This window comes from Euphorbia lathyris, chromosome 6 (assembly GCF_963576675.1).
Source record: "Euphorbia lathyris chromosome 6, ddEupLath1.1, whole genome shotgun sequence".
In the NCBI taxonomy this organism is placed as follows: Eukaryota; Viridiplantae; Streptophyta; class Magnoliopsida; order Malpighiales; family Euphorbiaceae; genus Euphorbia; species Euphorbia lathyris.
Genome location: NC_088915.1, coordinates 9,265,999 through 9,291,696, shown reverse-complemented (window position 1 = coordinate 9,291,696; position 25,698 = coordinate 9,265,999). Strand labels below are relative to the sequence as shown.

The 25,698-nt window shown below is 35.1% G+C and overlaps 1 protein-coding gene across 1 annotated transcript; it reads left to right on the top strand.

Moving 5' to 3' along the window:
* Positions 1-10,841: 10,841 nt before the first annotated feature.
* LOC136232881 (uncharacterized) lies at positions 10,842-16,560 on the top strand. The gene is made up of 6 exons (XM_066022339.1): positions 10,842-11,485; positions 12,215-12,465; positions 12,580-12,955; positions 13,042-13,173; positions 13,886-14,061; positions 16,193-16,560. Exons 1-6 carry the CDS (start codon positions 10,943-10,945, stop codon positions 16,314-16,316), a joined length of 1,602 nt encoding a protein of 533 aa, XP_065878411.1. The 5' UTR covers positions 10,842-10,942; the 3' UTR covers positions 16,317-16,560.
* The last annotated feature ends 9,138 nt before the right edge of the window (positions 16,561-25,698 follow it).

Below are 25,698 nucleotides of genomic sequence, written 5' to 3'. Positions count from 1 at the left end.
TTTTTGTCTCCTGATCTATTCAAAATTTGTGCATTTGGCCCCTGACTTATTATTTGGTCATATTTGGCTCCTAACCTATCAAATTAGATAAAATCCAACCCATATTGAATGAAAAATTAATTTTGTTGGAAAATTAACGGCAGTAACCAATACAAAAATGACACATGATACATAAATAAAATTAATTTTCACTCTATCGGAACACTAGAAAAAGTTTTTAGGATTTTTTTACTGTGTAGAATAGTTACTGTTGCCATCTCCATTCTACTGTTGCCATCTCCAGTTGAAAATTAATTTTATTTATGTGTCATGTGTCGTTTTTGTATTGGTGACTGCTGTTAATTTTCCAACAAAGTTAATTTTCCATTCATTATGGGTTGAATTCTATCTAATTTGATAGGTCAGAGACCAAATATGACCATATAATAGGTCAGAGGCCAAATGCACAAATTTTGGATAGGTTAGAGGCCAAAAAATGCTTTAAGTTTTTTTTTTTTTTTTAACTATATATGACCTTTAAAATACTAGAACCGACTCTGTTCATCCTAAACATAAAACAGTAAATCTGTATACAGTAAAAAAATAATAAGTACAATTAACTATTTACCAAGTCTTCTCCACAAGAAAAAAAAAATGAATGACACGTGGTAATCCCTCAAATATTGTAAAATAAAAAAAAAATTGTTTATTCAATAAAAGTAACCTAGATTACTTGTTTTTTACTAAAATGAGTTCATTGAATTTAGGTGAGGATGCAAAACATTAATCACACGAAAAGGATGACCATTCATATCACATGACAACCTATGGTCCTTAAATATAACTCAACTAGCTTACGAGCCCCTTTTTAGCACTTCTCCCTACAAAAGAAAAACTAATAAAAGGAAAACAAAAAGCCAAATAAACTTGTAATTTTCTAAAATGAGGCCTATTGGGAAAGAGTTGTCTAATTATGCTTTTGAGGCTACTAATGGTAGTAAGAATACGAATACATGATTGGTCGGTTGGAGGATCGATTTTGTACGTGTGTGTAAATTTTTTTTGCTAAATCGAAACTTGTTCAATATTTTTCGTATATTACATGTTATAATTTGAGTAGTTAAGGACTAATTTTTAAGTATTAATGTAAAACTTCTCAAAATTAAGCTAGATTGTGTCTACGATTTTTAACATATTAAAAAAATTATTCAATAAATAAAAAAAATTGGGCTTAGGGAACGCCTAACAAGCAAAAAAAAATATTAGAAATTTGGATTTGAGAGGCACTAACACGCAAAAAAAAAATAATTAGAAACTTGGATTTAGAGAGGCATAACCGTAGGGGTGGGCACGGTTCGATTAACCCGTCCATTAGATAAAAAAATTAACCGAACCGTTATCAATGGTTTTTTAACCATCCAAACCAAAACCGGTCCATATCAACCGGTTAACCACTACTTTCGGTTATGTTTTTCGGTTAACGTTTTTTAAACAATTCTCACTAGTTAACCAAAAATCAACGGTTAACCATAATTTTTACCCAAACCTACATTTTTAAACAATATTAAAATATACATAATTTCAAAAATTCAAACGAAACGAATTCATATAAAAGTTCATAATTCAAACATAAGTACCGACCTAAAAAAACAATCCATCAAGTTTACATTTAAAACATAAAAAAATATAAATAATATTTCGTCAAAGTAGTTATTACAACATAAAGCAGTATAATCTATGTTATATATTTATATTAATCTATGTTATAATCTGTGTATTTATATTAAACAGTATAATCTATATATTTATATTTATATTTGTATTGCCTTTGTCGTCAAATGACCTATATTTTTTTAAAAAATTATATTTATTAAACGGCTCGGTTAACCGTTAACCGCGGTTTTTGAACACTCTAACCTGAAACCGAAACCGAAACCTATCTATTTTTTTAACCATTAAGAAAACTACCGATTCGGTTAACTGTTTTTCGGTTCGGATTGCCGGTTTTCGATTTGGATTACCGGTTTGACCGGTTTTTTGCCCACCCCTACATAACAGGTAAAATAAAAAAAATTTGAATTTAGGAAGGGTCTAACACTTCTCGGACCATCTTAGGGGTGCTAAAGCAGCAAACCATTAATATTTCTTGGAGACAGGAGTCTGGAACCGCCCCTAATAAGACCAATTTATTAAATACTCAATCAAAGTTCTAGGTCAAATGCCAAATTTATCAAATACCTAAACAAAGTTTAATCAAATCACCAATTTAGCACCCTAATCCTTAAATTTTATAGAGGCAGGGGCTAGAACTATCCATTTGTCATGGTGGTTCCAACGGTCGGAGGGGCTCGGACATCCCAGGGTCCCCCTGTATACGCCCCTCCTACCTTCAAGTATGATTTGTCTATGAAGATGAGCACGATTGGATCTTACTGTGTGCAAGAAGTAAAACGGTACATGATATTCAATAGTGGCAAATACATAATTAGTTTATTGGGGGTCGATTTTACTAATACGTGCGTAAAATTTTCCTTTTGTTAAATTGAACTCGTTATTTTTTCATATATATATATTTTTTTTGAATCAAAAGAGCAATGAATTAATGAGCCAAATCATGGCAAAATTATAACAATGAATCAGAAACAGAACTCGGTAATAAACTAAAAAAAGAAGGGCAAGTGGATAAACGAGAAGACTGTGCTAACACATGTGCCATTCCATTCGCTTGCCGCCGTATCCATTTGACTGAGTAAGAGTCATTTGATGTTAGAATCGATCGTATTTGAATAATTCTATCCCCAAATTCGGAATCATCCACAGAATTAGAATTTATTGCATCAATCGCTTGTTTAGCATCAGATTCGAAAACCACATTCCTTATTTCATCGGCTTCTATCCATTGCATAGCCTGTAATAGAGCTTCAGTCTCACATTCTCGTGTTGTCGGACAACATAACAGACTCGCACATCTCCCATTACAAAATGTTCATTTGCATCTCGTATTCCCGCTCCCATTCCTGCACGACCATCAACGTTAAAACATGCAGCATCAACACAACACGAGAGAAATCCTTCCGATGGTGGGTGCCAAGCCATGCAACCAGCAGATGAATTATTTCTTACTATTGTATTTCCGCTCTGCTGTTCTCCCATACTAGTCCGATTCCTCAAGGCATTTGCTTCTGACTAATCATTAAGTATTGTGCAGGCATGAGCCACTATTTGATCTGTTGTGCGAATCTCATATTGCCAAAGACGAGTATTTCTAGCCTGCCATAAACTCCAGAGGTGCATCAAAAATGTTTTCACTATTTGTTCCGGTGCTGCTCTAATCATATTATGAAACCATGCTGTCAGGTTCTCAGCTACCGTCGCCTCCGCATTAATTTGATCCAGAAGTGCCGTCTTCTGCCACACTCTTATAGCTCCTGCACATTCAATAAAAAGATGTCATCCATCCTCCCAAGGTTCGTTACATATCACACAAGTACTACATACCTGTAACCCACGAGATTGAAGATTCACCCGCGTTGGGAGACAATTGCGTGCTAATTGCCAACCAAAATGTCGGACCTTATATGGAATTTCAGCATACCACAATTTTTTTCAGGCTCCCTGGACATGAAATCTCTCTTCTGCTTCCAATGTTGTAGCCAATCGGTAAGCACTTTTCACTGTGTAACATCCTGAAGAATGAAATTTCCATATTAACCGATCCTCACTACTCAATGTACCAACAAACAGTTTATGAATTTCTGTTATATCTCTATGCTAAAAAAGTTCCTCCAATAGCTCTTCATTCGAATCCCTGAAATTATGGATAAACAAATCATTAACCTTTAAATACTCCAACCTTTCTACCATAGGGGTTCGTATATAGCCATCCTCCTCATCACGCAACCATCTCTCACTCCACATATTTATTGATTGACCATTTCTAATTTTCCACCTGATTCCTTCTTTAATGATTAGTTGAGAACTCCAGATACTTCGCCATATAAAACTTAGTGAATACCCTAATGAGCCCCCCATAAAATCCCATTTTGGATAATATTTAGCTTTGAAAACTTTACTAACAAGCGAAGATGGATTGGTAAATAACCGCCATCCCTGTTTTCCCAACATAGCAAGATTAAAGATTGTGAAATTTCAGAAACTCAGTCCTCCCATCAATTTTGGAGCACATAATCTATCCCATGCCATCCAATTCAGTCCACTCTCACCTGACTTTTTTATTACCCCACCAAAATGAATTCAGCATTCGTTGTAATTCCTCAACCGTCGATATAGGGAGCAATAATACACTCATGAAATAGATTGGTATAGCTTGCCCTGCTGCTCGAATAAGTGTATCCTTACCAGCTTTTGATATTCCTTTCCCTCTCCATCGTTGTAGCCTCTGCCATAATCTGTCTCTGAAGTGTGCAAAGATTGCTCGTTTCATTCTACCCACCAATGATGGAAGACCCAGATACCTTCTCGTATTCAATGGACTAGTAATACCCAAAATGCTAGAAATTCCTATAGCCAGGTCATTTGCTACATTTCTACTAAACATGATTCCAGATTTTTGAAAATTTATAGCTTGCCTTGAAGCTAATTCATATGATCTGAGTACTTTTTTTAACACTCTAATTTCAGATATAGTAGCTTGGCAAAATAAGAATGCATCATCTACAAAGAGCAAATGTGAAATCGCATGCGCCCCTCGCTTAACTCTGCACCCATGCAATAACCCCTTATTCTCAGCTGCCACCAATAATGACGTCAACCCTTCAACACAAAGAAGGAATAAGTACGGTGATAGTGGATCACCCTGGCGAAGTCCTCTTTTTGGGCAAACGGGGCCAACCAACTGATCATTTATTCTAACCATATATTGCACAGAAGTTACACAATGCATTATCAAATTCACCCATTTATCTGCAAAACCCAACTTTAATATCAATTCTCTTAGATAATTCCAATCCACCCTGTCATATGCTTTACTCATATCAACTTTTAGTGCCACATTACCTACTTTCTTAGCAACGTTATTGTTAATGCTATGAATAAGTTCAAATGCGATCAAAACGTTGTCATGAATAGACCTCCCTTTAATAAAAGCAGATTGATTTTCAGAGATAATCATAAGCAAAAGTACTTTCAATCTATTCGCTAAGACTTTGGAGAAAATTCTGAGTATAACATTACACAGTGCTATCGGACGAAGTTCAGTCATAATAACAGGATTCTCACACTTTGGAATAAGAGTAATGATAGTATTATTAAGCTCGGAGGGGAACATACCTTGATCAAACCATGTTGACCCAGCAGTGAAGATATCATCTCCAATTATGTCTTAGAATTTTTTATAAAATCCTGGATTAAATCCATCAGGTCCTGGAGCCTTATTAGGATGTATATCAAATAATGCTTTCTTGAATTCCTGTTTCGTAAGTGGTCACAGTAATTGCTCATTATGCTGATCAGTGATGCGTGCCTGCATTAAATCAACCACTTCACTCCATTCGCTATTACTGTCAGAGAAAACTGATTCAAAATACTGTATTGCAATCTGCCCCATCCCATCTTTATCATCAATCCATTCTCCTGCATTATTCCTGAGCTCTGTTAAACTATTCCGCTTTCGCCTTCCATTAGCAAAAGAGTGGTAAAAACGAGTATTCAGATCTCCCTCCTGAAGCCATAAGACTTTTGCTCTCTGTTTCCAGTGGTCTTCCTCTTAAACCATAATTCTCACATACTCAGCTCGTGTCGACTCATACTCATTACTATTATTTGGACCTCCCACATCACGTAGTTGTATTAACTTTGCTTTTAATTGTTCAATTTTCTTACGAAAATTGACATCACTACTTCTGCTCCATCTCATAAGCACTTTTGTCATGCGTTAACCGTGAACTCAGTACCGTTTGCCTATCTGATCCCCATGCCTCCTTAATCACATTCCAAATCTCCTCACCCCTTAGCCATCATTGCTCAAATCTAAACTGCTTTTGCCTCGGAATAGCTAAGTCAATTGACGTATGCAATATTATTGGGGAGTGATATGAAGTGGGAGCAATATAATTAACGCAAAAATAACCAGGAAAACGCCTTCCCCACGCATCTGTACAAAGGCTTCGATCTAACTTCTTTTGAACTTCATTTGGTTTACCTCTGTGTCGTACCCATGTATATGGATAACCTTGTAACTGAATATTAGTAAGTCCACAATCAGTCAGAGTATCTCTAAATCCCTTATAACACCACTCTGGATGCTCATTTATTCCTTTTTTTTTTATCAATATGAACAAGTAGATCATTAAAATCTCCCAAAATAGACCATGTGAGAGAAGAGGCAGCAGTAAAGCTCCTTAGTAAATCCCAAGAAGTCCTTCGTCTAGCTCTCTCCTGGTACCCATAAAAACCAGTAAGGCGCCAGTCTCCATCCCTAGGGTCATTTACAGTCAAATCAATGTAATTTGATGAAAATGACCTTAAGGAGCACATACCAGCCTTCCTCCAAAAAGCACATATCCCTCCACTTCTCCCAATCCTATCAACAATAAAACACCCTTCAAAACCAATGCGTACCCTGATGGCTTCAATGCGAGATTGACAAACCAGAGTTTCATACAAGAAAATAATATCAGGCCTATGAGCTTTGATAAGCTCACACATAATGGGAACTGCCCTAGTGTTGCCCAAACTTTGGCAGTTCCAACTAAAGATTTTCATTGCTCTAGGCAGACCATTTGGCCTGCTTGTCCTGTTTGTTGTTTAACTTTGTTTTGAACTTTCGGGTTTCTCTGTGCTTGCTCACAAGCTTTATTATCATTATCATTTTCCTGGTTTGGGGATAAATCATCAACTTCCATAGTTTGAATGGTTACCTCTTGTATAGTTTCAATTGGTTTTGGTTGAAATGCAACAAGTTCTCCTCTTCGTCTTTTTCGTTCCTCCCCTACTTCCAATCCGATTTCTGATTGCAAGAGATTAACTGGAGGGATTTCCACACTCCCCTGATCATAAAAGCTTACACCAAAGTTCTTTGATAGCTGCCGGAGATTATGTCTAGGATTCGGTTCCTTTATCTGTCCCGCTGTACTACTACCAACATTTCTGTTTGAGCCATATACCACATTTCCTTCGGGCCTAGCCTCTTCCTTCAACCATCTTTCTCCTCCCATAACAGTAGCACGACGTAAAGGAGCCTTTATAGAAGCATCCCAAGCCCTCACTAAGTCCTCTTCCTTACTACTAAAAAAGATCTCACAATGTCTATCCAAATGTCTAATTAGACCACATATAAAACATATAGTTGGCAATTTTTCATATTTAAAGACACAATTCAACCAATCTCCTCCTGCTCTTCTTACTTTTTTTTCCTCTTTGTAATGGTTGTCTGATATCCACGCTAACTCGCACACGGAGATAACTTTGCTCATTTATCCATTTCGATTTTGAGTCCATAGATACATAAGACCCAATGAAATTTCCCAGTGCCCGTGCCACTGTCTCAGTAAACAAATTCTGTGTAAGACCATGAATTTGTATCCAGAAGTTTGTATGTGTCAATTGAGCCGCAAATGGATCTTCCCCCTCTTTCAGAGTATACAAAATTAACAATTGATTATCAAAAGTCCAAGGACCGTTATCACTAACCCATTTCAGATCATACGGATGATAAAACCTAAACAAAATCAAACCTTCCCCAATATCAGAGATCGTTAAACCCTTCTCCGGTCTCCATATACTAGCTATTCGATGTTTGAAAACTTCAAAATTAAAGTTTTTATTCGTTACAAGTGATCCAACCAGGCACCACTTATAATCAATTTTTTCTCCTCTGGTGTCCGTCACCTCAAACTCAAACCTATCATTAATAATCTTTAATTGCTGGAATTGGTCTTCCATTGCTTTTCTGTAAATTAATGTTTCTGATCAAATCAAAGAAAAGGAAAAAAAACAACAGTTTATCAAAACACACAGACAGCCAAGGAACAAACAAATCCACCCACACAACCAAACAGATACAAAACAGAAAATCAAAACTCTCAACAGGAGTAGACGGCCGCGATTCACATGAACTCTCAAACGGAGTAGGCTCTCAACAGGAGCATTTCAGATCAACAATCAAATTATGGGCTTTTTCTCATCTAGGTCGGCAGTAATCTTAACAGAGATCGGCGGCGGCTATAGCTTAATCGGCGACTATAGAACCCTAATATCAGAGATCGACGGTGACGGCAGCGGCGGTGGAACCCTAATAACAGAGATCAATGGATGTGGTAACATAGATCGGTAGCGGAGGCACCTTAACAGCGTAAATCGATAGCGGAGGAACCCTTGGCATAAGACCGGCGGAACCCCTGGTTAGCGGCGGTGGCGGAACCTTGGCTCTTATAGGTCGATCGTGAAGCCACCATGACAAAGAACGGCAGAATCTTAGCTAAGGTCGGCGGCGGCGGCGGAACCCTAATAACAGAGATCAACGGCTGCGGTAACATAGATCGGTAGCGGAGGCACCTTAACATCATAAATCGATAGCGGAGGAACCCTTCGCATAAGACCGGCGGAACCCCTGGTTAGCGGCGGTGGCGGAACCTTGGCTCTTCTAGGTCGATCATGAAGCCAACATGACAAAGAACGGCAGAATCAGCAGCGGCAGAATCTTAGCTGAGGTCGGCGGAGGTTGGCGGTGGCAGAAGATCTTGCAGCGGCGACGGAACCCTAGCAGAGAAACGAGAGAGAGAGAGCCATCGCCCTTTATTTTTTTTCATATATTATTATTTGAATGATCTATAACTAAATTTTCAGTATCAAAATTAAGCTAGATTTTGGCTATAAAAGTAAGATTACATCGTTTTGAACCAACTTATAGAAATTTATCCCCTATCATATATTGATCAAGTTGGATTTTGTAATTAAATACAAATCCAATGAACTAATTAACCATTCTAATCTTAATTTGGTAGAAACAATCCATAATAGGGATGGTTCTGACAACTGAGGACGAGGCTCCTTTAGATCAATTCTCTCTGCCTATGTTGTTCGAGGCTCCTTTAGACCAATTGTCTCCGCCTATGTTCTTAAAATAAGGAACACTATAATTATAATAATTATAAAATATTGTATTTCCTGTTTTATTAATTGAGTGCATTTCTTAAATCTTTTTAAAGGGCATTCGAAATTTCAATACGAATTTTAAAGATGAAAGCTCAACAAATGATAACTTCTCCATAATTTAAAACTTTTGAATGAGAGAATTCAAAGTGCGTTGAAGGGCGTAATGTTTTTAGATGCTAGAAAAGTAGAGTAACATTATTAATTCCTTAAAGTAACATACTATAGCAAAATAAGATAAGATTTTGATAAATTGAAATATATATGTATAATTTTAAGTAAATTTAGGAGTCAATAAATCATTATAAAGTTTAGAAGGTCAACATATATTTTTAAACAAATTCAAGTAACAAATATATCACTTCACACAAATTTAGAGCTAACAATATATTGTGTAAGCTCATATATCAATCAATTTTCCGAAAAAAATTCAATAACTCCATAATATATTAGTCAGGAGGTTACCATACCAAAATAACACGAGGACTGGATGGAATTTTATATGTGAGTCGAGCTTGGATCAAGTTAACACACGAGTGCATAATTATATTATCAATAGGGCATTTTAAAACAAAATTATCCAATCAAACCGAATTGAATCAAATTTTTAGTTCGTTTTTTTTAACTTTTCGATCAAAATTGAGTATAATTTAGTATTCAATTCTATTTGATAAAAAACCCGCTATAAAATACTTATATTTCACATATATATAAATATATATAAAAAGTGACATCTAGATTAACTTTAAATGACTAAATGAATTTGATCATTTACCTTTAATTTAGGTTTATTAGGTCTATGTCTTATTTAAAAAAAAGATTTAACCTTTATGGTGATTTTAATTTCAATCATAAGATTTTAATAAGTCTAGATCTAGCATTAAATTATCAAATTTATCTGATCATTAACTATAAGATTTTAATAAATCTAGCATTAAATTACTTAATTTATTTAGTCATTTCGATCTATGTGAACAACACTGCATTAAAATATGTCATGGAATTAAAAATCAAATAAACTATAGTAAATTAAAAAAGTCTAGATAAAATAAAAATAAAATAATGAATTTTTGTTTTATAAAAAATAAAGGGTTAAGGTGTAAAAATACTCATAACGTTTTGGATCAGGAACCATTTTACCCTTAACGTCTAAAATGGTGCAATTTTACCCCTAACATTGGTAGCCAAGAACAATTTTACCCATAACGTTGATAATTTGGGTCAATTTCAGACAATATTATAAAACAAATATTTTTGTTCCTTATTCTACACCAATTATATATCAATTCGTTAAAAAAAATAGATTATGTTTTTTTTATAATTTAATAATAGAATTGGAGATTAATATTTATAAATTCGGTAAATTTTTTGATTTTTTTGTCCAATTCGTATAAAACACAGTATATTTTTTTTTATTTTTTTCACATCCCAACATATGTTTGTGATTTATTACTGATAAAATTACACATGTGTAAAGTGTACATGATAAGATTCATGACCGAAAAGACAGTTTAATAAATTATTTCTTAAATTAACCCAATTTATCAATGTTAAAGATAAAATTGCTATTGGCTTCCAACGTTAGTTGTAAAATTTGCTCCTGACCCAAAATGTTAGAGATATTTTGGATCTTAACCCAAAAATAAAAGATTATTTTTTTTGGGAGGAATAAAACAATAATGTTTTTTCTTTTCCAAAAAAATACAATGATCAATGAAAAAAGAAAAGAAAAAAAAAAGCAAAAAATGAGAATGGCGCCGAATATAAGGATTTAGTTTTCCCTCGTCTTCTCCACTTAAACCCTAGCCACCACTCAAAAAACCCTGAACTCTCTCTCACCTTCTCCACCACCATGCTTGACGCAGTGAAATCAGACCTAGTTCTCATCCTCGACTTCGGTTCCCAATACACACATCTCATCACCCGGAGAATTCGTTCTCTAAATGTATTTTCTCTCTGTATCTCCGGAACTTCTCCTTTGGAAGCCATTACTTCTCTTCATCCCAAACTCATTATTCTCTCTGGAGGGCCTCATTCCGTACACACTCCTGATTCTCCCACCTTTCCCTCTGGTTTCGTTGAGTGGGTAGAGTGCTCTGGTTGCTATGTACTTGGCGTTTGCTATGGCTTGCAATTAATTGTTCAGAGATTGGGAGGGAAGGTGAGAGTTGGGGATGAACAGGAGTATGGGAGAATGGAAATTGAGGTGGAGAACAATTCTGGTTTATTTGGGAATAAACAAGTTGGGGATAAGCAGGTGGTTTGGATGAGTCATGGGGATGAGACTGCTGAGTTGCCTGAGGGGTTTGAAGTGGTGGCTAGGAGCCAACAAGGTGCTGTTGCAGCTGTTGAGAATCGGAAAAAGAGGTTTTATGGGTTGCAATACCACCCAGAGGTAATTGTTCCTTTAAACAAACATTCTTTTTATTATATAGCTACTTCAGAGATGACTGTAATATGGATAGTAGGACTTTTGGCTGTTAGAAAGAGTATTATTGGGGGAAAACCAACATTAGAAGTTATTTTCATTGAATTAAATCAAGTGGAATGTTTTCAGATACAATTCATTGGAAATTTTCTATGGAACTTGAGTTGCAATTAAAATCCAATTTTTGAGCATGTGTTGCAAAATTGATGCAGGAAAAGAGACAATCAAGTTTTGTTTTTCTTTATTGAATTTGGTTCAAATATGTGTATATTTGTGTGCAATGGCGAATATAGGATTGGGGGGCCGATTTTACACGTGCATGTGTAATTTTTTTTTTTTTGCTAAGTCGAACTTGTTCAAAAGAAAAAAGATTCAGTGTTATAATCCGAGTGTTCAAAAAACAATTTTTAAGTACCAATATAAAACTTGTCGAAATTAAGCTACATTGTGTTTAAAGATTCTTAACATGTGAAAAAATTGTGTCTAAAAAAAGCAATTTTGGGGGTGCTAATTGAGCACCGCATCAAACAATCTCAATTTTTGTGGAAACAGGGGGGCCGAAACTACCCCTGGTCATGGTGGTTCCTGCGGCCGGAGGGGCTTGGGCCCTGGCCCCTCCCTGTATCCGCCCCTGTTTGTGTGTCGGTATATATTCAGAAAAGGAGAGAAATACTGATTCTAGTGTATCTTCTATAGGTGAGTCATTCTCCGGAGGGTATGGATACGCTACGCTATTTCCTCTTTGACATTTGTGGAGTCAGTGCGAGTTGGAGCATGGAAAATGTGGTAGATGAAGAAATCAAGGTGATCAATCGCACAGTAGCGCCTGAAGATCATGTCATATGTGCATTGTCAGGTGGTGTGGATTCTACAGTTGCTGCAACTCTTGTTCACAGGGCAATTGGAGATAGACTTCATTGTGTTTTTGTTGACAATGGTCTATTGAGGTGAGTGAATAAATACACGCTTTCTCATTTTTCATAAACAATAAACTATACGGATTGATATATCAAGACAGAGGAGTTTCTAAAATACATTTATCATGATTTTTGTTCATATAGGTACAAGGAGAGAGAACGGGTGATGAAAACTTTTGAAGAAGATCTGCATCTACCTGTTACTTGCATTGATGCTTCAGAACAATTTCTTAGCAAACTGAAAGGTGTAACAGATCCAGAGAGGAAAAGGAAGATAATTGGGAAGGAGTTCATTAACATTTTTGATGCTTTTGCCCAAACATTGGAGCAGAAATTCGGAAAGAGACCTGCTTACCTGGTCCAAGGAACGTTGTATCCCGATGTAATTGAATCTTGCCCACCTCCTGGATCCGGAAGATCCCACTCACACACAATTAAAAGCCATCACAATGTTGGAGGACTTCCTAAAGAAATGAAGCTGAAGCTCATTGAACCACTTAAACTTCTATTTAAGGATGAGGTATTGGATTACTCTCTCACCTTCCTAACATGCACTATTATATCTCAATAGCTCATTGTGGCTTATGTTCGTTTTGATTTGCGAAGGTTCGTCAACTAGGAAGGATCTTGGATGTTCCTGAGGGTTTTTTGAGGCGCCATCCGTTTCCTGGGCCTGGCCTTGCTGTACGAGTCTTGGGTGATGTAACTGAAGGCAATGCATTAGAAGTCCTGCGCCAGGTATATCATATTCTCTTTGGAGCTATGTAGTAATGGCCAAGGCCAATTCATCATTACAGATGTAACAGGTGCTAATTTGATTCTGGCTGTGTTCGTATCTCTTCTTCCATATTCCAAAATTTGCTGGTCTCTCTTCTTGGACAAACAGACTAATATTGGCCTAGATAGAACCATGCTAATGGCTAAAAGTGGCTACTAATGTGTTTGACTTAAATGATGGGTAATATTATGTACAGAGAATGTCTGTTTGTTCTGTTTCTTCCCCTCCCTTTTTTTTTTGAAACAGAACGGCCTAATTGTTGATTGTTCCTTTAGTTCGTATTTATAGAAAAGGTATTTTATATTCTTGTTCATCATTAAAAACTATTCCTCCTAAATTTTAAATTCCAAATATACGAGGTGGGAATTTTTATAGTTTGTGTTATTGCAATAGTATTAGAAACATTATAATTGCTTAAGTTATGCATCATATAATAACTACCTACAATATGTATGATTAGCCAGTTATTTCTTCTCTATAGGCAGCGCATATTGGCATTTGGTTTTATGCTGTTAAATATCTAACAGACTAAGAATTTGAGTTATTTTTTGGTAGTGTTCAGAGTACAACACTGAATTACCATTTAAAACCTCGCGAAAGCCTAATCAATCTATTATTGTAGCTCTTATAATTGTTTATTACTAAAGTTTTGTCTTTTAACTGTTTTTGCAGGTAGATGAGATTTTCATCCAATCCATAAAGGATGCGGGGCTTTATGATACAATTTGGCAAGCTTTTGCAGTATTTTTGCCAGTGAAATCTGTTGGAGTTCAAGGTGATCAAAGAACACATTCTCATGTTGTTGCTTTGAGAGCTGTTACAAGTCAAGATGGGATGACAGCAGATTGGTACGCCTTCTTCTCTCATTCTATCTGCTTGTTTAATGTCTGACTGCTTTTTTTCTTTATACTCTAATATTACGTCTTCTGGTGGATATATGGAGCTATTTTAATATGTTTTTATATTTACTAGATTCTTTTCTTACCTAATGATACGTTAGTATTGTGATTTGACATCCGAAGACATTTTGGGTTCGTATGCGAACCATAAGGATTGACTTCTAGGTTTTTAAGCTACAATCTACAAAAAAAAAAAAAAAAAGCGTAAATGCTACTCCCTCCGGGGTCTCAAATAAATGTCGATTCAGGATTTTCAATTTGGTCTTTATGTCATTTTGCAGTTCAGGCCAGTCCTGTCTCCTAAAATACCCTCCTTCATAGTTATTAAAGGCACATGGGGGATGTCATGACGCTAAGGCCTGCACCTGGTACGCGAAAAGCGCGCCTTTAATAACTATTGCCTCCTTAAATACTGATCTGGAATACAAAACCAGTGAATCGGCTAGTTGAACCAGTGACCAAAATCTGAATAATGAATTGATGGGTTTATATGGTTTGATCTCTTTCTTTATTTTCTTGAATTTCTGAGAAAAAAAGAGATTTACATGTCTTGCTTATACAGATACACAAATCACAGGCTAGAAATACATCATAAGGAGATTTTTTTTTTTCAAAATAGGAAGAAAATCTTGATGATATGAATCTAACATTTCATGGATAGAGGCTTTTTTTTTTCTGAAATTAATATATTTCAATTCATTTCTCTGAAATTACTGATATGTATTTAATGTAATTGCCATTTTTATGAAACTTGGACCGACCTAGGGATGGCAACGGGTAGGGTACCCGCGGGTAATGTCATTCCCAAACCCTTACCCTTTTATTTTTTAATTACCCGTACCCGTCCCATTACCCTAACGGGTATACTTTTTGCATCTCATACCCTTCCCATTTAATTCGCGGGTACCCTTACCCGTTAAGAATCAATAAATAAAAAAAATATTACAAATTTAACAAACTATAAATTTAATAAATCATCAATCTAAGAATTGAATAAATTGAACCTTAATTAATAAGAATAAAAGTAGCTTAGTGGTATCACTCAATTGTTGAAAAATAAATGGTTGGGATTTAAATTTCACGTCTTACATCTAAAAAACAATGACATTTATTAATATATTTTTTTTATAACGGGTACCGGGTACCCTAGGGGGTATTCCCATACCCGTCCCATTACCCTAACGGGTAATGGTTTTGATCCCATACCCGTCCCATACTCTTTTATACAGGGTACGGGTAGTCCCATTAGGGTCGGGTAGTGCCGGGTACCCGCGGGTACAATACCCGTTGCCATCCCTAGACCGACCTGGCCTGTTGGATCTATAAAAATCCATCTATAAAAATCCCAGAACTGGACGGAGCTATATAATTACGATGAGCTACTGATATATTTTTATTTGTGAATGATTATAATTAGGGTAAATTTCAAATAAAACCCCTGTGGTTTCACTAATTTTCAGATAAAGGACTATGGTTTACTTTTTGTCAAAACGAGGATTGAGGTTTCGCACTTGGATTAATGCTATTAAAACCATCTTTAACGACCTGAAAATGAAAATGTTCAAGAATTAAAGTTGTTCAATGTCATATTTGCTATGGAACTACATTTTCGATTTTCGAAAATCATATTTTTTGGAACTTTTTCTCTCTTTACCAAACTTCATCTAAATAATCTCAAAATAAAAAAGTTGAAGAATTAAAGTTGCTTAGAATATTAGTAGTTCTTAAAATATGTTAGTTTTGAAGTCGTTAAGGGTGATAGTATCAATCGAAAAAGTCCTTATTTTGTTAAAGTTGAAAACCTCAATTCTCTTTTTGACAAAAAAGTAAACCACAGTCCTTTATCTGAAAATTAGTGAAACCACAGGGGTTTTATTTGAAATTTACCCTTATAATTATGATGTGATTACTGGTTTGGGTTATTTACAATCGGTGCCATCAATGCCTATGAATCATATTACTTCGCATTGCGTTATCTTTATTGCATTAAGATATGATTGTATTAGAATATGTTGAATTTGACATTTTAACATAATTACTACTCGTAATAACGTTTGCCCCCCGACATGTGAAATTCTAGGTATTACTTTGAGCACAGATTCCTTGATAATGTGTCTCGGAAAATTTGTAACAGCGTGAGAGGTGTGAACAGAGTTGTTCAAGACATTACATCGAAGCCTCCCTCGACCATCGAATGGGAATAATTTCAAGTCGGATACTCGAAAACAAGTCAGACTGTGAAAAGTTGACTGCGCTGATCTGTGAGATGATTCTTTTGACCTGCGATATCTATCTATCTACGCTCGAAATATCGATCGAGCTGAAGTACGTAAGGTAAAAATATTTCATTATTTTAGGAACAATGTTTGTGTAAAATTTGAGGAAAAACTCAACGATGAAATCAGTTTTCTTATTTTATTAGCATATAAAAGTTATATTTCTTCTTTATCACATAAGAGTGAGATTAGTTACATTTATGATTAGATATAGGTCCCGTTTGTTAATAAGCAGGTATGTTTTAAAAACCGGATCGGATATTGAACCAGATTGACAACGGGTCAGGAGTCAATAGGTTTAACTGATTGATTCAGATTAGTTGAACCGGATGAAATTGTAACACCCTGTCCAATACCATGTAGATACTGTCCGTTCTGACCCAAATCCAACACATTGGGCCTCACGGCTTTAAAACGCGTCTGATACCAATTGTAACACCCTGTCCAATATCTTTATATATGAGATACAATAAATTCATAGATAATAAAATATTATTTTTATGGGAAATAAATTTATATATTACTATTTGGGTAATTAATTTATTAGTCACTATATTTTGATAAAACACACTGTTTAGTCCTTGTATTTTAAAAAACACATGATAAAGTTCCTAACATTTTTCTCGATGAACTGTTTAGTCCCTAACGTTTTTCTCGGTAAACTGTTTAGTCCCTACCGTTAGACTCTTATGAAAATTTTGTTAGCCAATTTGGATTTGCGTTATTCTTTTCATTTCCTTTAAACTTTAATGCATATGAAATCAACTTTGAGTATTCTTCTTCTTGATTTTCTTCTTAATCGTTCAAATTTGTAAGCATTGAGTTTTTTCTTTTTCTTGTTCTTCATATAAATAGCTTATTCTTTTAAATTGGATTTCCTCTTCTAAAGTTTAAAGGTAAATAGTAAAGAGTAATTTAGTCATTTCCGAAGTTATAAACGGTAAAAAATCTAACAAACAAACGGAAGAACTAAACAGTTCATTGAGAAAAAGGTTAGAGATCTTACCATGTGTTTTTGAAAATACAGAGACTAAACCGTGTATTTTATCAAAATATAGAGACTAATTTTAGGTGGGCCTCTCTTCCATAAAGTAAAAGAAAGGGAGAAAGGTTTTGGGCTATTTCACGAAGTCTAATTCGCAGGGTATATGTTTCCATCGAAAATAGAAATACTAAATGGTCAAATACGTGAATATTCGTAATTAATTATAAAATTACAACTAAATTATATCACAAAATTTATTAATATATCATTATTCTTTATATATTATAATTTTATATTATAATTTAAAAAATCTAAACTCAAATTCATAAATCATAAACTTTAGAAAATATATTCACTTCTAATTTATAAATTTTAATCCTTAAAATATATTAAAAGTACTGATTTTACTAGTTTGACATAGTCTAAAATTATAACTTGACATAGTTGTAAATAATTTTTAGAAGATGAGTTTCTGTGTAATTTTCCCAAACGTAAACCTAGTTATTGGATAGGGATAATGTGCAAAAATATTTCTAATTTTTACCGTTAGGAGCAATTTTACCTCTAACGTCTAAAATGATATAATTTTATTTTTATTGTTGGCAGCCAAAAGTAATTTTACTCCTAACGTTGATAATTTAGATCAATTTGAAAAATAAAGGGGAAAGTTCAAATAAAACCCATGTAGTTTCACTAATTTTCAGATAAAGAACTGTGATTTACTTTTTGTCAAAACGAGGATTGAGGTTTCACGCTTTTAATAATGCTATTAAAACTATCTTTAACGACCTGAAAATGAAAATTTTCAAGAATTAAAGTTGTTCAATGTCGTATTTTCTATGGAACTACATTTTCGATTTTAGAAAATCATATTTTTTGGAACTTTCTCTCTCTAAACATTAACTTTCTCTCTTTATCAAACATCATCTAAATAATCTCGAAATAAAAAAGTTGAAGAATTAAAGTTGCTTAGAATATTAGTAGTTCTTAAAATATGTCATTTTTGAAGTTGTTAAGGGTAATTTTAATAGTATCAATCGAAAAAATTCTTATTTTGCTAAAGTTGAAAACCCCAGTCTTCGTTTTGACAAAAAGTAAACTACAGTCCTTTATCTGAAAATTAGTGAAACCACATGGATTTTATTTGAACTTTACCCAGATTTATTTTTTTACTCATCCTTCAAAATAGCATACTCTCATATAGAAGTTAGCAAAATCGAATCTATAAGTGAAAAACTAAATTGAACTAATTCGAGCATAATATTATTTTGGTTCGAATCATTTTTTAATTTAATAAATTAGTTTTCGATTTGATTTGGTTTTTCGTATTAAAAATGGTAAAAAGTTTAAACGAAGCTGAACTTTATCATTCTCCTAATGAATTTATTTTTATATATAAAACACAATTATTATTAAATTCATGTAATTAATTGATTGGGAAAGCTAAACTTTTTTATTTTAACATTATTTGATTAAGAATATCACTATCAGACTGAGCTACAGTCATCTAAACAGAATGATCAAACTGTTAGAAAGGAGATGAAGTTTGACGTCTCTTCTTCGATGCTTAAATCAGCATGTTATTAAAGGAAGTAAGAAGACTTGAAAGTAAAGTTTATGTATGTTGTGATTACGTACCTTGTGATCTTTTAGGGATGACTATTTATAGATAACTGGAATGTATCTATTATTGAGTAGATTTGCAGAAGAATTAGACTTATGTAAGCTTGAGAGGTGGCCTAGACTTTTACACGCGTGTAAGCAGCTGATTGGCTTCTACTCCATGTGTCTTTCTCTTTTCCGTAGTTTACAACGTTATTAGGAATTATGAGCGCATCTTTAGAAACTGATATTGTGATTTATTACCATAATTGAATGCTAAAGTTTATTTTGATGAATTTATAACTAGCTTGGATGTTAAGTTGCATAATTATATCTTTATCTATGTAACAATGATTTGCAAACATTGTAGCACCTACTTTCACTATGAGGAAATGTCAAATCTTCTTAGCTACTATAACTGATTCGGCGAAACTATACTTTCAACGTATGAGAATACAAGAAAATGAGTAAGAAAGCCTTTGGTATGTGTAATATTTTCAACGACAATCAAGTTACCATCTTCTAGATAATACTTTCTAAGTTCTCCACTTTCCCTAGTGTAGATCAACATTTCTCCTTTGACTTTAAAGTCAGAGTCGTGAGATAATGAACGGTCAATAAGAAAAAACGAACAAATTTTGTTCTAGGAACTTTGCATCCCACAATAGTCTTCCATGACCCGTAGTTCTTGCTGGATTTGTTCATGTTATTGATATACACCCTTTGTAATTCAGAACCTTGAGATTTTTTGAAGGCAAATTCGTATAATTCAAACTTTCACACGCCAATGTAGTATCCACTCCAAGCTCTTATGAACACGTAGTGCTTCAATATAATCAGGCTCTTCTACCAACCAATGGAGACCATTCTTTGCATTTATCAACCTTGCTTTACGGTAAAAGACCGACTTCCTTTTGAATATTATCATGTTTCTCCGTGAGCTGATTTTGAATGAAAAAAAAACTTTAAAAATGTTGCCATAAGTGATACTTATAATATTGTGTTCATCACAGCTAAGATCATAAATAATTGACACGAAATCTAATTGTGCGATCCACGTCGATAGTCACACAATTAGATTTCGTGACTATGATTTATGATCCTAGCTGTAATGAACACAAGATTATAAGTATCACTTAAATTTGAAGTTGGAATTTTTTATTTAAAAGTAGTTCATGGAGAAGCATGATAATATCCAAAAGGAAATCGGTCTTTCATTAGCTGACATAGAGTCATATTATATTAAATCAATACATGTTTATAAGAGCTCAGAGTGGATATTACATATTGATTTGGCAGGTGAAAGTTTGTATATATATGGTTATCAAAACCGGACCGATCAAAGAACCGGAAAGGATAAAGGGTCAAGGGTCAAGGGTTAGAGGTTCAATCGGGGATTAACCAGTATTAACAAAATTATGTGAAAAATAATATTTTATCCATATTTTAACTTATAAAAATTATATAAATAAAATTAAAAATATTAAATTTATAAATCCAATCAATGAATTAAAAATATAATAAAAATTTAATTTATAAAAAGACTAAAAAATATAAATTACATATTTTTTAAAACTAAATTTAGTATTATTATTAACATAACATATAATAATGATCGCACTCAACGAGCCCTGAAACTTCTGTGCCAACAGCATCGTCCTGATTTTTTATGTCTTGCAGAACCTCTTATTTGTTTTAGTGACACTTCTGATCGGTTTTCGAGATCTCTGGGTCTTTCTCTCTTTGCCTGGAATGATAAGGATTCGCTGACTATTTGGCTTCTTTCTAGGGATTCTTCTTCTCTTTCTCTTCATTCTTCTCATATCCAACATGTTACTGTTCAACACCAGTTGGATGGTAAGTCTTTTCTGCTTTCTTTTGTCTATGGTAGTAACCTGGCTTCGGAAAGAAGGGAGTTGTGGTTTTCTCTTTATGGTTGTACCCTTCCACATAATAACTGGTTGGTGTTTGGGGATTTCAATGCTATTACGGTCTCTCATGAGAAACTTGGTTCTCCTCCTGCTGCTGGATCCTGCAGGGAATTCAGAAATTTTATTGATGATTGTGATCTTATTGATATTAATACTTTGGGTCAGAGGTTTACTTGGTCCAATGGTCGGCATGGGGCAACTCATGTTGAATGTCGTCTGGATAGAGCTTTGGTGTCCGAGGGCTTTTTAGATTCTTGGGACTCTATCTCTTTCACGGCTTTGGCAAGGTATAGGTCTCATAATTGCCCGATGCTCCTTCAATGTAGATTTGGGGAACCAAGGATTGCTAGGTTCAGATTCCATGCCATGTGGACCACTAATGATTCTTTAAAGGGGGTAATTGCTAATCACTGGACAACATCTCATATCTCTCTCCCTCCTGCACAACTATTATGTCATAAACTTCGCACTCTTAGGCCTATTCTTAGGGATTGGAATAAAAACGTGTTTGGCAGAATTGATTCTAATATCCATATGGCAGAAGTTCATCTTACCGATATTCAAAAGCAAATTTCAGAGCAAGGAGATTCTCCGGAGCTGAGTAGTGCTGCTTCTGCCGCCTGCTCCAACCTGGATTTACAACTTCTTCGGCAGGAGATGATGTACAGAGAGCAAAGCCGTGTTAAGTGGATTAAAGAGGGGGATAGGAACACTAATTTTTTTCCAAAGGTCTGCTAAAGTTAGAAAGACTTGGGCTGGCGTTCATCATTTAAGAATCGGCGATGGGGGTCCCACTTCTGACACTGTAAGATTAGCTGATCATGTTATTGAGTATTTCTCTAATCTTTTTCGTAGTTTTAGGGAGCATATTGATCTTTTTTCAATTAATGAGGTAATTCCCAACTTAGTAACTTCCTTAGAGAATGAAGAATTAATTTCTAATCCTTCCATTGAAGTTATTAAAGATACGGTCTTTTCCATGGATCCTGACAGTGCACCTGGTCCTGATGGTTTTGGGGAAACTTTTTATCGTTTCTTTTGGGATATTATAGGGGAGGATGTTTGCAATATGGTTCAGGCTTTCTTTGATCATGGTTGCATCCTGCCTGGCTTAAACTCTAGTATTATGGCTCTAATTCCTAAAGTTGCTGAAGCTGACAGAATAGAGAATTTTCGTCCAATTGTAATGAGTAACTTTAGTTTCAAAATCATCTAAAAAATTCTTGCAGATCGACTTGCAGTTATTGCAGCAAGGATTGTCTCTCCCAACCAGTATGGTTTCCTTAAAGGTAGAAGCATTCACCAGTGCATTGCCTTAGCTTCTAAGGGAATTAATATGCTTGACAAAAAACGTTTTGGTGGTCACATGGCCTTAAAAATTGATATTCGTAAGGCTTTTGATACTTTAGATTGGAACTTTCTCTTGGATGTATTGGACTCTTTTGGTTTTTCTCTCACTTTCAGAGATTGGATCCTAAACATTCTGGCTTCTGCTCGTATTTTTGTGATGATTAACGGTTCTCCAAAGGGTTACTTTTCTTGTTCTAGAGGGGTTAGACAAGGGGACCCCCTCTCTCCTCTTCTGTTTGACATTGTTAAGGACTTTTTCTCTCGTTGGCTTGCCAAGATGGTGAGAGATGGTATTTATTCTCCTATGTATTATTCTGGTGGAAATTCTTTTCCCTCTCACCTTCTTTTTGCTGATGACATGCTCATTTTTGGAGTGGCATCCTTGAGCAATTTGCATGCTCTCAAGAATTTCTTCATGCTTTATAATCAGATCTCCGGTCAGCAGGTTAGTTGGGACAAATCTGCTGTCTTTTTTGGTTCTCAAGTGAGTCCTCCGAGGAGGGTTCATCTTGCTCACTATCTTGGCATCCGCTTGGAGTCTCTCCCCTTCAGTTACTTAGGAGTCCCTCTATTTAAAGGAGCTCCAAGAGCTTGTTATCTCAGCAGTCTTGCAGACAAATTTCTCTCTCAATTTAGCAAGTGGAAAGGTAGCTCTCTCTCCTTTGCAGGGCGTTTAACTCTAATTAAATCTGCTATTACTGGTTCTCTGGTTCACTTATTCTTGATCTATAAGTGGCCAATGAGTTTGTTGAATAAGCTCGATAGAAGTGTTAGGAATTTCCTTTGGACGGGTTGTGTTGACCAGAGGAAGTCAATCACAATTCCTTGGAAAACTTGTTGCAAAATTTTGGAGGATGGAGGCTTGGGCATTAAGGACTTTAGGATCTTTAACCATGCTCTCTTGGGTAAGATGTGTTGGGAATTAATTCAAGGCACCGGTCTTGCTATTTCTCTGATGAAGTCTAGATTTCTGGCTGTCTCTGGTTTGCCTAAAGCTTCAATTGCTTCCTCCTTGATTTGGTCTGCTTGTAAGTTTGTTTATTCATCCATTTGGGACCAGACCTTTTGGTGGATTGGCCTGTCTTCAAAGCTCAATTTCTGGACTGATAGGTGGACCATTCCATCGGTGGCGGACAGATTGGGTCTTGATCATCGGGATAAGCGTTCACGCTTTAATTCTGTTGATGATTTTTTGGTTAATTCGGAGTGGCTTGACTTAGGCACTCTTCATTTGGTTGTTCAAGACAGTATTCGATCTATTTATAGGGGTAGAGATGATCTTGATTTCTGCGCTTGGCAGCCCTCTACGAAGGGTATTTTCTCTACCAAAGAGTACTATTCGATTATGAGTCCTAGTTCCTCTTCGGTGGACTGGTATAAATTTGTTTGGAATGCTCTCACTCCCCCTTCTCGTTCCTTCACTTTCTGGAGAGTTTTGCATGGCCGGGTTCTGACTCACGACCTCTTACAGCATCTTGGATTCTCCTTTGCCTCTCGTTGTGTTCTATGTGGTAGGGATGCTGAGTCCATTAACCACCTATTCATTAGCTGTTCTTTTGCAGATTCTCTTTGGAGGGCCCTTGAGTTTCACTTTGACTGCTCTTTGCCTCGTTATTCACAATTCATCCACTTCTTTAGCTCTCTTCGTAGCATTCATTTTGGCTCACAGGTGTCGATGATCTGGCGTGTTGCCGCTGTCACTTGCATCTGGTTAATCTGGCATTGCAGGAATGAAGCAATCTTTAAAAAAGTTTCTCCTTCTATTCAGCACTCGAAGATCAACCTTTTTCGAATGATTCGAGAGTCCTTTGCCACTTCTAAAGGTTTTTGCTCTTCACGAAGAGATGATGCTATTTTATCCTGTCTTCTGGCTTCTCCTAGGCCGCCTCCAGCTCCCAACATTATTTCGGTCCATTGGCTTAAACCTCCTCCGGGTTGGGTTAAAGTCAATGTGGACGGCTCTGCTTTTGGCACTCCAGGCGAGGCAGGAGCGGGAGGTATTTTTCACAACTATCGTGGATTTTCCAAAGGCTGTTTTGCTTTTTCTACCCCCCTTCTTTTGCTTATATGGCTGAATTGAGAGCCGCTATTTTTGCAATTGAACTTGCTTATATCAGCTTTGGGTTGAGTCAGACTCAATGTACGTTGTTAATCTGCTTAGACATCGTTCCATGGATGTTCCTTGGAGTATTCGTCAAGAATGGTTGCATTGTCTCAGTGTTTGTTCTAGGATGAACAATATTTTTTCACACATCTTTAGGGAAGGAAATAGAGTTGCTGATGCATTGGCAAAGTTTGGAGTCGCTTCCTCAGTGATCAATTGGTGGCCTTCAGCTCCTGTTTTTTGCCACAGGTTTATCAATGATGATATTTATAGTATTTCTCACTTGCGTTTTTCTTGACTTTCCTAAACTTTTCTCATCCCCCCTTCTTTTTGTTTGTTCTCATTCCCCTTCTTTTGTTCAAACAATCATTTTTCGTTTATTAATATATTGTGGGTTTGTCAGTTCTTGGGCCACGGGTGCTCACCCCGCCCAAGTTCTGTCTCGTCCCAATTTCTATCAAAAAAATTAACATAACATATAAGTATAATAAAATAGTTATTATACAATTTTTTAGAGTTTTAAATTTTATTTTATAAAATATTTAAATATTAATAAAATATTATGAGTATTGAAATGATAAAATAATGTTCGTATAATATTTATAGAAATATAAAAAATTTGATAAAAAAAAATATAAAACATAATAATAAATAAATAATATTTAAAAAAAAAAAAATAATAATATTTTAAATATTTACCTTTTATAATAATTATATATATCTATATTGCTAAGATTAAACACAAGTTAATAAGTGGTCCAGTGGTTAAACAGTCATTTCTTATTCAAAGGTCCTGTGTTTGAATCCCTAGAAAAGCAAATTTTTTTTATTGAGTATAAAATGTAACCCGATTAACCGGTTAAAAACCGAACCACCTCCGGCCCGAAATGATGACCGGTTCCGGTCCGGTTTTCAAAACCATGGTATTATATGAATTTGCCTTCAAAAAACCTCAAAGATTATGATATATCAAGAACATGTACAAATCTAAAGGCCAGAAGAAACTACATGTCGTGGAAGACTATTGTTGGATGCAAAGTTCCCGGAACAAAATTTGTTCTTTTTTTCTTATCGACCTTTCATTATCTTACGACTTCGGCTTTATAGTGAATAAACAATCAATAAGACCCAATTGAATCCAATAAAATCACCAAACATTCATGATATGAACATTAGAATTAAAATAGCTAGTTTTATCGAATCATCATCAGAAAACTAAAAAATAGGATAAACGAATCGAAACAAAAGTTCTTGGCACTTAATAAAATTTGACATAGAGAAAATTTTCAGATAAATTGTCTTTCTGTTTCGAATGAGCCAAAAATGACTCTTATAGGA